Source organism: Pseudocercospora fijiensis, assembly GCF_000340215.1.
Source record: "Pseudocercospora fijiensis CIRAD86 unplaced genomic scaffold MYCFIscaffold_19, whole genome shotgun sequence".
Taxonomy (NCBI): Eukaryota; Fungi; Ascomycota; class Dothideomycetes; order Mycosphaerellales; family Mycosphaerellaceae; genus Pseudocercospora; species Pseudocercospora fijiensis.
Window position 1 is genome coordinate 200,954 of NW_006921550.1, and position 11,749 is coordinate 212,702.

The 11,749-nt window shown below is 47.5% G+C and overlaps 6 protein-coding genes across 6 annotated transcripts; 3 read left to right on the forward strand and 3 right to left on the reverse strand.

Annotated features, from left to right (window-relative positions):
• Positions 1–141: 141 nt before the first annotated feature.
• Positions 142–1,700, forward strand: MYCFIDRAFT_180551 (uncharacterized protein; the record flags this gene model as incomplete). Its single annotated transcript, XM_007934343.1, has 13 exons — positions 142–182; positions 216–359; positions 398–550; positions 601–700; positions 747–987; positions 1,016–1,061; positions 1,109–1,240; positions 1,275–1,346; positions 1,372–1,401; positions 1,440–1,445; positions 1,474–1,495; positions 1,523–1,605; positions 1,640–1,700. 13 exons carry the CDS (start codon positions 142–144, stop codon positions 1,698–1,700), a joined length of 1,131 nt encoding a protein of 376 aa, XP_007932534.1.
• Positions 1,701–5,183: 3,483 nt separating this feature from the next.
• MYCFIDRAFT_180552 (uncharacterized protein) lies at positions 5,184–5,659 on the reverse strand (the record flags this gene model as incomplete). Its single annotated transcript, XM_007934344.1, has 3 exons — positions 5,184–5,264; positions 5,296–5,372; positions 5,404–5,659. The coding sequence occupies 3 exons, from the start codon at positions 5,657–5,659 to the stop codon at positions 5,184–5,186; spliced, it is 414 nt and encodes a 137-aa protein (XP_007932535.1).
• On the forward strand, positions 5,399–8,714 carry MYCFIDRAFT_53725 (uncharacterized protein). Its single transcript, XM_007934293.1, has 2 exons — positions 5,399–8,405; positions 8,465–8,714. The coding sequence occupies exons 1-2, from the start codon at positions 5,658–5,660 to the stop codon at positions 8,558–8,560; spliced, it is 2,844 nt and encodes a 947-aa protein (XP_007932484.1). The 5' UTR covers positions 5,399–5,657; the 3' UTR covers positions 8,561–8,714.
• A 295-nt stretch (positions 8,715–9,009) lies between these two features.
• MYCFIDRAFT_168936 (uncharacterized protein) lies at positions 9,010–10,193 on the reverse strand (the record flags this gene model as incomplete). Its single annotated transcript, XM_007934345.1, has 1 exon — positions 9,010–10,193. A coding segment is annotated over exon 1 (1,053 nt), but the record flags the coding sequence as incomplete, so codon positions are not given.
• Positions 10,194–10,574: 381 nt separating this feature from the next.
• MYCFIDRAFT_180555 (uncharacterized protein) lies at positions 10,575–10,914 on the forward strand (the record flags this gene model as incomplete). The annotated part of the gene is made up of 4 exons (XM_007934346.1): positions 10,575–10,669; positions 10,696–10,802; positions 10,837–10,872; positions 10,898–10,914. The coding sequence occupies 4 exons, from the start codon at positions 10,575–10,577 to the stop codon at positions 10,912–10,914; spliced, it is 255 nt and encodes an 84-aa protein (XP_007932537.1).
• A 541-nt stretch (positions 10,915–11,455) lies between these two features.
• Positions 11,456–11,731, reverse strand: MYCFIDRAFT_180556 (uncharacterized protein; the record flags this gene model as incomplete). The annotated part of the gene is made up of 4 exons (XM_007934347.1): positions 11,456–11,484; positions 11,517–11,550; positions 11,576–11,594; positions 11,622–11,731. 4 exons carry the CDS (start codon positions 11,729–11,731, stop codon positions 11,456–11,458), a joined length of 192 nt encoding a protein of 63 aa, XP_007932538.1.
• Between the last annotated feature and the right edge of the window lie 18 nt (positions 11,732–11,749).

Consider the following 11,749-nt stretch of genomic DNA (forward strand, 5'->3'; position numbering starts at 1 on the left):
CGTACGGAACCTTCGAAGTGCCCTGGAGCTACCTGAAATTTACTTCTTAGGTTGATCTACTTGGACCGTTTGTTCTCGCCGAACTGCATGGCCGAAGCAACGGAACTGACATGATAGCGACTTCATGATCGCTGCAGCCGGATGGTGAAGGCTCCCACATCTTATTCCCACGCAACTGCGAAGTGAACATTCAATAATAGAATAATGTTGCTCAGCCTGGGTCACCAGACTGAAAGGTTGAAGTTCCGAGAATGCCTGTCCGAATCATTTCAATGTATTCTATCGCCTTTCAGGGATGGCTGTTTGAATCCGTCAGGGCCAAGCACTTCCATCGACCTTTTCCGGAATATGGTTGAAGAGTAGTCTCGAGTTCGGCGCGTCTCTTCTTTTCCGACAGACTAATAAACGTCCAAGGTCCAGTCAAGAGCTCTGGGAAGAATAATCGTGCTTGTCGTGCCCATGTGCGACCCGCGTTGAAGCGCAAGGATTTGCAGGAGGCTCGAAGTCAAATTCCTGGCGCTCATCTTCTGTCATCTGTCTTCGGTGTCTTGTGATAAGATGTGGAGTTAAAACTCGAGTATCCTGTTGGGACGAGGATAGCCTTGATGAGGCCCAGGAGCTCCCGCTTACTGTATATGCGGCGGTGGACTCCTCGAGAGAAAGATCCTGCTCTGGCATTGCTCGACCTTCTGTGAACGCGGTGATCGATCGTTCCTTCAGTAACTCGGACGAGAGAAGCGATTGAGAGATTGACAGCTGAGAAACCTTCGAGCATTTCCAGATACGTTGCAAGAAAAGAGAGGGGTGGTCAGAATAAATGCAAGGCTCTATCAAAATCGACAGAAGTCTGCGGATCGATTTGCAGTACGATGGCTTCTCATGAAGATACGAAGCTTTTGGCAACAATACCTAATAACAATGGACCCGGAAGCATTTCGACACCTTGGGCAACTTACTCGCGTGGTCATTTGAATGTAGGTAGGTCATGTGACTACCATTTGCGAGCAATATCGAGCGCCGACTTGCATGCCGTGTTGGGGTGCATACAACAGACATTCTTGGTGCCTGACTTAGACTAGACCTTATTGTCATAGCAACTTGCGGTAAGGGCCAGTGTGATGGGTGTCAGTCTTCAGGATTCTGCTTCATTGACGCCGCGTGGAAACGGCGTGCGTCGCGCTCCAGATGGCCGCACACACTGGCAGCAGGCCACTCTCTCTAAGCTGAACGACCGAAGCAGGTGTTGATGAATACGATCGGCCAAATCATGGAAGACGCCACGTCCATGCTTGTAGGATATCTTGGGACGAAGAAGAGGCGAGAGAAAGCAGAAGCTGGACTGCTGAGTGGTGATGTGTCCGTATTTGATAGAACAGCGGGTATATGTTGGGCGGTGTCGCTGTCGCTCTAGTGAAGTAGTGAAGAGTGAACAATTTGAGAGTGGTGTGGTATAGGAAGGCCGGCAGCTTGTAGGAACAAATGTCCATTTCAGCCTGTTGCTTGCAGAATCCCCAATAAGTAGGACGTTCCTCGTGCACTGGCCGTTGCCGCTTTCACAGGCGTGTCGTTCTTCACTTCACAAGGCCTCTTGACGGCTTTTGATGTGTGAGGGTGTCAGGGTGATGAGGTTGCTGCCGAGACTGCTTGGGGGGGGGGGGGGGGGGTGCTTTGAGGCCGAGTCTACTTTCCAGCGATTATAGCATAATCCGTCGGATTATAGAAGCTACAATAACCAGTGTAGATTATACGCTTTTAATAACCGGTTATAAGTAGACAATGCTAGGTGTTATAACCTATATAATAAGCCGCCGCGGCGTATACGGCTCGGCTCTATAGCTCTTTAATAATATAGTCTACTATCTACCTCTTACAGTAGTTAATAAAGGAAACGAGGCGGTGTATAGCTACGGTATAGAAAATCGGCGTACGAAGGGCGGTAAGGACGAGCGCTCGTTCGGAGGTGCTTCTTAGTATAGTCTACTATATAAATATATAGTTAGTCGAGCAGTTAGTCTCTTAGTTTAAAGCTATTAGAATACTAATACTATAGTGTCTCAATTAAGCGATTCTTAGGCTTCTTAGCAGCTACCGCCGAAGACGCCTATAACTAAGACTAAGGCTAAGGCGAAGGCCTCTCGGAAGCGTATAGCGATAGCGATACTAATTGTCGATAATAGTAATAGCAAGTAGCGGAAGACGCCTTCGTATTAGACTCCGGAGCAAACTAAGTACTTCCTCGAGCAATTGAATAAGCTAAAGAAGGTCGGCCGTAGCACTAAGGCTAATAACTTCTAGTTGCCGGACCTACGAGACGTAGTAACGTTAATTAATAACAAATATAGTATAGACCGTATAGCTAAATAGTTGAAGAACAAGTGGTCTTCTATTAAGCGCGATTAGGGTATATAGATTGCTTATTTAAAGTATATAAGCGGCTAGAATAGTATGCCTCCGATAGCCGACTCGGACGTAGAAGACGCTCATTTCGACGATAATCTAAGGTGTACTAGCTTCCGTAACGAACTACCTAAGTTCTATAATATTATAGAAGAGCTAATCGGCTCGGAGATAGCTATAGGCGACTATATAATATCTAACGATACTCTTAGAGAGAGTAAGGCGAGTAAGGAGTCCGAGGTTAAGGTAACCGCTACGGACGTCGCTGCTACGCCTTTTACGGAAGAATAGCTAATAGTGCTACGTACGGCGAAGGCGGAGGAAAAGTACTAGAAGAGGATGTAGAAGGAGGCTAATCGGGTTTATAAGAAGGCGGACGAGGTAAACGAGAAGAATCTAACTATTATAAAGTCGTTATAGAAGGCCTTCGAGCCTATAGTATTAATAGTCGCGGAGGTAGTAAAAGATAGTAAGGAAGAGCGTGCTCTAGCGAAGAAACTAGCGGACGAGCAACGCGCTAATGCGCTAGCGGCTGCTAATGCTAGTTCAATTGTTAGCAACGTTACAAAGCGGCTATTAGATAAGAAGACCTTTAAGGATCTAGACATACCGTCGGCTAATCGGATGTTATTAGTACACGAAGTCGCGAAGAAGAATAGGGAGTTTGACTATTATAAGGTCGCTTCGAGTATAAACTAGGAGCAGTTCGAGGAGTACTTCCTAGCCGTATTAACGGACATTAAGTCTAATATCAGACAGAATACATATCTGCAGTAGATAGAAGGTAGATACGTACTATTAGGATACAGACAATAGGTTATTATTTAGAGGAACAGTTAGAAATAGTAGGACAAGTATGTATTTAGTACTAACTCGATATAAGAATTCGTAGATTAGGCGCAGAATTTTAGGGCAAATATACGCTAACGGCTATACTATTGATTTGTATAGAGGTGTTGTTAATTTTTACTAACAAATTGCGGTTACGTACGGGGTGCTATTATATGCAAAAAAGGCATATCCTATTAACTCGAACTCTAACCTTATAGAAGTACTACTAAGACCCCGCTATTTTAACGTACGAGAATTTCGAGGTAGGCTATCTAGAGGTAACAATATTGTCCGAATATAACGGTTAAATCGTAGAAACAGCTTCCTTACTAAATTCCTTACTAAAAGCAGTATATATTGTTCCTAGTAATATGCGACGACTATATTACATCCTCCGCTATACCTTTACTAGCACTTCTTGCTTCTGCGCCCTTATATCTAGCCCTATTCTCGACTAATACGTCTCGTAATTAGCTATTATCTACTTCGATATCCTATTACGATAATCGGCGTAACTCTCGTCGTTAACCTCTTTAGTATAGCGCCTATTATCGACGTAAACCTCCGCCGTCGAATCCGCCTCTCGAGCGGCTTCTAGCTCCTAATCTAAAGGAACGAGACCTAGCTTAGAAGACAGCGGTTGTCGACTGTTAGAAAGGATAAAGTTATAGATAATATAGTAGGCGATAACAAAGCGACTTTATTAAGCAATTAGCTAGGTATTTAGACATTCCTTAATAATCTAGAACCTCCGGTTTATAATACTAAACGCCCGCTCGATATAGTTGCGGAGCTAAGTATAGCGGAGGTTGTATAACTCCTTATAATTCGTAGGTCGCTCTTCCGCCTCGCCTTACTTACGAAGGTAATATCGAGTCTTCTAATATAGTACGAGAAGCCGTAGATCTTTGAAGGAATAACTACTATCGGCGAGATAGAAGTAGCCCTCTAGTACGTCGAAGCCTAACTAATAAGCCTTCCTTAATATAGTGCTATCTGTCGCTAACCCTTTGTATCTAGGTATAACAAATAGAAAGCGCAACGAAGAGTTATAGGCCGCTATTATATTCTACGCAATGTAACCCTTCCTATAACGCTATATATTAGCCTTAATCTTCGGTATGCTAGCCTGTAATAGAGTGCCGTTAATAGCGCCTATAACACCTTTAAAGTATAGCTAGAATTTGCCTCTGTCGGTACCCTTAGACTATAGCGGCCTATCGTCCTTATTCTATAGCAATTTAATCCAGTCCTTTGCTATACGATAGAAGTAACGCGATAAGGCATAGATTATCCTTCTTAGAGTCTCCTTCGTAATACTAAAGTTATTAGCAAGGATAGTTAAGCTCTAATTATACGCTATTGCGACTAGAAATAGGACTACTCTTGCCTCTACTAAATACTTCTTGCCTTCTAGTCTATACTTCCTTAACTCGTAGATTAACGCTCGTAGTACCGGTTGCCTTAACCTCGTATGCTCGTAATAGTATCTCTTCGGTCTATTTAATACTCGAAACGCCTCTTTCTCTAACCGATTACGCTCTACCTATACCGTCGGACGTCTAGGTAGTCGATATACCGCGCGGCGGCGCAATTTGGGCGGTTCTTCTAGTAATAGCGGTATTGTAGCGGAAATCGCGCTTACCGATAACACCGTTACTAGTAGGCGCTCTATTTCTATCTCTTCCGACCCTCCTATATCTTCTCGACTACTATACTATCGAATTAGCGACTTTAGAAAGAGGTAGATACTACGGCGCTAGGCGGAAGGCTAATTCGCGTACGGATAGGCGTAAAACTACCTCTTAACCTAGTTTTGCTAATTATACTATATATAGTATAATCTTAGCGAGATTACGAGTATAGCGAGACATCTATAATATTACAATCGATTATAATAAGACGGCACGAGTTGTTAGAAGAGGGGCTATAATCTACGCGGCTATATAGACAGATTATGCCGTAATCGCTGGAAAGTAGACTCGGCCTGATGTGATGTCTCCCGAGAAGGACCCGCGTCGCAGCCCGCGCGTTGGCTGGTTGGTTGTGGGGTGGGGGAGGTGAGACAGGCTCGGCGACGGAGCGATGAATAATCAGGTACATCTCCTCACCGACACCACTTTCAGCCATCTTACGATTCAGCACTGCACTGCGTGAAACAGGCGTCGTCGTCACGCATATCACCTGATCCGATCTGTGATCCGCGCTGCCTGCCATCAGCCATCAGCGACGTGCCGCCAAGCTCTCTCGATGCTCCGCTCCGCTCCGCACCTCGAACACAGCCCGGCATAGCTTTGGGCCACGCCTCGGCGCATTGGGAACGTTGGACGACTTGACCTTCGACGCGCCACGACGCACCCTCCCGTACTGGCTGACCTGCCCTAGCACGTAGCTGCCCTGGAGGCGCTGCGTATCCGCCATCAGCGACCATGTCGGCCGCAGCTTCTGCGTTGTTCAGTAGGGGCGGCAGCTCCGGGAAGGACAACACTATGCGAGGGCTGGTGTCCTTCATAGCAGATCTCAGAAATGCAAGAGCGCGAGAGCTGGAAGAGAAGCGCATCAACAAGGAGCTTGCCAACATTCGACAGAAGTTCAAGGCCGGCAATCTGACAGGCTACGACAAGAAGAAATACGTCTGCAAGCTCTTGTACATCTATATTCTGGGCTGGAATGTCGACTTCGGCCACCTCGAGGCTGTGAATCTGATTTCGGCCAATAAGTATTCGGAAAAGCAGATCGGCTACCTGGCTGTCACCTTGTTTCTCCACGAGCAGCACGAGCTGTTACACCTGGTCGTGAACAGCATACGAAAGGATCTTGCCGATCATAATGAGCTCAATAATTGCTTGGCGCTACATGCCATCGCCAACGTGGGCGGCAAGGAAATGGGAGAGGCGCTCTGCTCAGAGGTCCACAGACTGCTGATATCGCCAGCGAGCAAGCCATTCGTGAAGAAGAAGGCTGCGCTGACCTTGCTGAGACTTTACCGGAAAGTGCCTACCATTGTGCAGCCGGAATGGGCGGAGCGCATAATAGCCATCATGGACGATCCAGATCTCGGAGTAGCCCTGTCCGTCACATCTCTGGTCATGGCTTTGGCGCAGGACAACCCCGATGCATTCAGAGGAAGCTACGTGAAAGCGGCGCAGAGACTTCGAAAAATGCTCATCGACCACGACTATTCAGGCGACTACGTATACTACAAGGTCCCTTGTCCATGGCTCCAGGTCAAGTTCCTGCGACTCATGCAATATTTCCCTCCATCAGAAGACTCACACTTACGACAGCTCATGCGTGACTCATTACAGGCCATACTTGACAATGCCATGGAATCATCCAAGAATGTACAGCAAAACAATGCACAGAATGCGGTGCTCTTTGAAGCGATTAACCTCATCATCCATCTGGATACAGAACGAGATTTGATGGTGCAGATATCAACAAAGCTCGGAAAGTTCATTGGATCTAGAGAGACCAATGTGCGATATCTGGGATTGGAGGCCATGACGCATCTCGCTGTGCGAGCAGAGACCCTCGATCCGATCAAGAAGCATCAGGACATCATTATTGGTTCGCTGCGAGACAGAGATATCACTGTGCGACGGCAAGGTCTCGATCTCCTTTACAGCATGTGCGACTCTACAAATTCGCAGAAGATTGTGCATGAACTGCTCAAGTACTTGTCATCTGCCGACTATGCCATTCGGGAAGAAATGGTGCTCAAGATCGCCATTCTTACGGAAAAGTACGCCACAGACGTGAAGTGGTACGTCGATATATCCATGCGACTCATCGCAATGGCTGGTGATCATGTCAGCGACGAGGTCTGGCAAAGAATCATTCAGATTGTGACAAACAACGATGAGTTGCAAGTCTACGCAGCACAAAACATTTTGCAGTACTGCAAAGCAGAGCTCTGTCATGAGACACTGGTCAAGATTGGCAGCTACATTCTGGGAGAGTTTGGACATCTTATCGCAGACACGAAAGGCTGCAGTCCGATCGAACAGTTTTTGGCATTACAAGCAAAGTTCGCCTCATCACCTCCCACTACGCGAGCTATGATTTTATCGGCCTTCATCAAGTTTGTCAACCTCTTTCCCGAGATTCGGCCGCAGCTCCTGCAAGCTTTCAGGACGTATAGCCACTCTTTGGATTCCGAGCTTCAGCAGAGAGCATGCGAGTACTTGGCTATCGCCACCATGCCCTCGGACGAGATGCTGAGAACAATTTGTGATGAGATGCCGCCTTTCCCAGAGCGAGAGTCTGCTTTGCTCACCCGACTTGACAAGAAGAGTGGCACTGCTGGTGACAAGCGAACATGGGCAATCACAGCGAAGGATGGTCTGCCTACAGTCGGTCGGAGTGCAACGCTAAAGCGCAATTTCTCCAACTCGGCGACTGCCACTTTATCAGCGAATGGCTCGAATGTTGTCAATGGAACAAATGGCACCCATGCTAACGGTGGTGCGAAGGCACCTATCGATGAGCTCGCGGGTCTCGATCTGGCACCCAACTTTGCTAGTGCGCAATATTTGTCGCCTGATTGGGAGCCAGGATTCAATCGACTACTGATGCGAACTGAAGGCATCTTGTACGAAGATGTGCAGCTGCAGATCGGCCTTCGAAGTGAGTACCGAAGTGAAGTAGGCTGCATCATCCTCTATTTCAGCAACAAGTCGTCGGCTGCGATACAATCCTTCACCGCAACACTTGACAACCCATCCTCCGAGAACTTGAAAGCAGACATTAAGAGTCTGCCTGAGACGAGAGTGCATCCCGGTGAACAGACACAGATGATGATCATTCTCACCGCAAACGGACCATTCACCGATGCGCCCACGATACGCATCTCATATATGGCTGGTGCACTGCAAGCGCTGACACTCAAGCTCCCTGTGACACTCCACAAATACATGGATGGAGCCGTATTGAGCTCCGATGACTTCTTCAAGCGCTGGAAGCAAATAGGCGGCGCTCCACGAGAGGCACAGAAGATCTTCCAGGGATACGATTTGTCGGGAGACAATACCCGAAGACTGCTCACAGGCTTTAAATGGGGCATATTGGACGGCGTGGATCCGAATCCGAAGAACTTTGTAGGCGCGACGGTCCTGCACACAAACGGAGGGAAGTATGGATGCCTGCTGAGACTGGAACCAAATATGGAGAACAAGGTGAGCTCAAATGAGCACCCAGTCACTGGCAGCATTTGGTTACTAACTTAGTCCTGCAGATGTATCGCCTTACTATCCGAGCCACGGATGAGGCTGTGCCGCCGGTATTGCTGAAGCACATGGTAGAACGCTTCACGCAGCCATTTCCGCAATGACCCAATACCCATGCATTATTGCGAAATGGTAAGCATCGGAGGAGTGTGCCCAGGGAGCGTGTTGAGATACCACTTGTGTAGCGTTTCAAACTTCGATTGTACAGATATGGATAAGCATGAGATAAGCATGAAAGCAGAAAGAATGTTCATTGCCAGCGTCATCCAAAACGTCGGAGCGAAACAACGCCGCAAACACCAACGCTTACAATCAAATCAAGAGCCAGTAAGCAATTGGTCAGTCCTGCACGTTCGCAGCAACTCCAAAATGCTTAATCACACCCTCGTCTTGTAACCTCCCCATCATATCATCCGGATACCCTTCCTTCTCCGCCCATCTCAAAGCTTTCTCCGTCGTCCCATAACATTCATAGCCACATAAAAACTCCCTCGTAGCACGAATCCATCCCGACAGCGGGACTTCCGGCAAAGGACCAGAATACACATGTGAAACCTCTTTCGCGAAATTACTCGCAGGTTGAGGCACGAGCATGCCTTTACTCACGACTTGCGTTGTGACGTCTCGAGGGATGCGAAGGGCTTGCCAGAGTTTGAGACGTTTTGCGACGAGGCCGGAATGTAGGTCGTCGACTGTGAGGGATTTCAAGAGGATTTCCAGGCTGGCTGCGTCTTCGAGAGCGGTGGAGCCGCCTCCGGCTAGGGCTGGGAGCATGGGATGTGCGGCGTCTCCGATCATGATGGCGCGGTGGTTTACGTAGCGCTTTGCCGGGTCTCGGGCGAGGATTGTGTAGACTTTCATGTCTTCGGCGCAGCGGATCAGGGCTTTGAAGGCTGGGTGGAAACCTTCTATGGAAGCCAGGGCGTGGTCGATTGTCGCTGGAAAGTCCCAGTCGTAGGTTCGACGCTCTCCAGGTAGCATTTGATGAAATATCGCGATGTTCATCTCTTCGCCTTTGCGACAGGGGTATGCAATTAGGAAGACGCCGGTCTGCGCGTTGAAAGAGCCTGTGATGCCGCGCTCCCCACCTGAAGTGAATAGGGAACGGGCTTCCGGGTCAGAGAGGAGCCTGCCCATGGGTATCAGGCTGCGATAGGCGCTGCGTCCTGTTTCATGGAGGGGATTTGGGGATCCGGTCACATGTTCCACAAATAAGCTGTTGACGCCATCGGCGAGGATGAGCAGGTCTTTTTGGATGACTTCTTTTCCAGTCCGGCTGTGAGGATCAACGACTGTGAACTGGCCCTTTTCGCAGTCAATTTTCACGGCCATCTTTCCAAGCACGGTCTTTGCGCCAATGTTCGCAGCTGCCATTCGGAGGCCTAAGTGGAGATCTGCACGATGGTATGACACAAATGGAGCGCCATAACGGTATTCGTCTCCATCAAAGCTGGAGCTGTGGAGAAGTTCTGCGGTAGCCGAATCCAGTCTGCGAGTGCCATGGAGCAAGCTCCCGCAAGCATTGTCGAGATATGGTCCCGTCTTTTCGGAGGGGTTTTGGCCAGCTACGCCCCATTCTCGAAGTAGTCGTGTGGCGTGAGGAGGCATATTAATTGCTGCGCCCACTTCATTCTTGAACTCGCTTCGTTCGTACAGCGTCACATGGTGGCCAGCTCGTCGCAGACATATGGCAGCCGAGAGTCCAGAAATGCCTGCACCTATCACGGCGATATCGAGACATTTCTTCTCTTCTTCAATTAGTGCTGGCATGTCTTCGGCTGCTAAGAACACAAAGAAAGGCAATGAAAAGGCATGGGTGGAGTGAGGTTAGAGGCGCAAGCTTGGGTGGCAGACTTTAACCTCTTGGGCAACTCCTCTGAAACGCGTCAGGCGAACTCGGTTGGCTGGCAGTGCCAGTGCCAGGGTTGGCGTCGTATCAGAATCCGGATCTCTGAGTCGACAATCATAGCCGTAAGGAGAAGAGGGCACAGTCCGACCCCCTTGATGATGGTGGCTCTAAATTTTCCGTTAACTTAGGAACGAAGTCACATGCTCCTGTGACGTTTTGATCAGCATGTTGGCTTGTCGGACGCGCCTCGTTGTGCTATTTTGACAATCATGGTTATGGTCCTTAGTCATCCACCCACCGCTCGTCAGTCGTCTTCATCAGGGCTGTCGTGGTATTCTTCCAGTGCCGGAGAGATCAGAATCATGTGTTCCACGGCTCTCCGCATGTTAGTCTTTTGCGAACCACGCACAATAAAGCCAGCACATGTCCTGTAGCACTTCTTCTGCGCATGCCCTTCCCCTTTCACGGAAAAGCATCTCCTGCGCTGCTTGCAGATCGTAGAAGAGAATAAATATAGCTGTGTGCTATGAGAAGTGCTTCAGCGTGTGAGGAAGGGGCATAGCCGGAGTGAGCAGTGAGCACAGATACCCAGTCTCAGGTAACGTTTAGACTGCATTATTACGCTAGTCCCCTTCGGGAGCTTTATTAAAAGTAGTCTAAGGAAGCATCTCGATGGTGGTAAGATACAATTTTTTTTAAAAAAAAGTAAAATATACTATAGAAAGCTTTATACTTATTTTACGAATAAAGACAATATATACCCCTATTTATACTAAATCTATAAACTATCTCGGATTTTCTATATCTTTTCCTAATAACAAAGTTTTACCTAAGAGAAAATACTATATAAGTATTACTAGAAAATATATCTTTAGATAGTTACTAATAAAAGAGAAATATAGCTAAATAATACAAGATCTTAGTAAGGAGTAAAGACTACGTTTACTAAATATCTTACTAGCTATTTATTTTATATATATAAGGTTTTATCTAGTAAATTAAATTTGGTACTAGTTTGTAAGGGATATAGCAGCTTAAAAGTATTATAATACTAATATTCGAATGTTGTTGTCCTTATCGTTGCTAGGTTATATCGACTAAAATAGCTAGATGCTCCCTTAGACCCCCTAGAGAAAGCGCTAAGCCCTCTTCAGCAGGCGGTCTGAGCGTCACCTGAGACTACCACATACTGTACAGTACCCTATTTAGACTTTGGTAGAGGGGTTGCTGCGAAACCGTTCCTGGCTGAGGACACTGGCAAAGCAACCACACCTTCTACTTTCCATCGGCTTTGTTTTGATCACTGCCTCGTTCACTCGAACGTGTGTTTCAAGAGCTTTGTTCGACTTTTTCTAGCTCCAGCGAGGCTTCCAAAATTCGCTCTACACTCAACATGAAATCTACCTAAGCTGGCTTGTGTTGGCATGAGCTCGCCTTCTGTGAC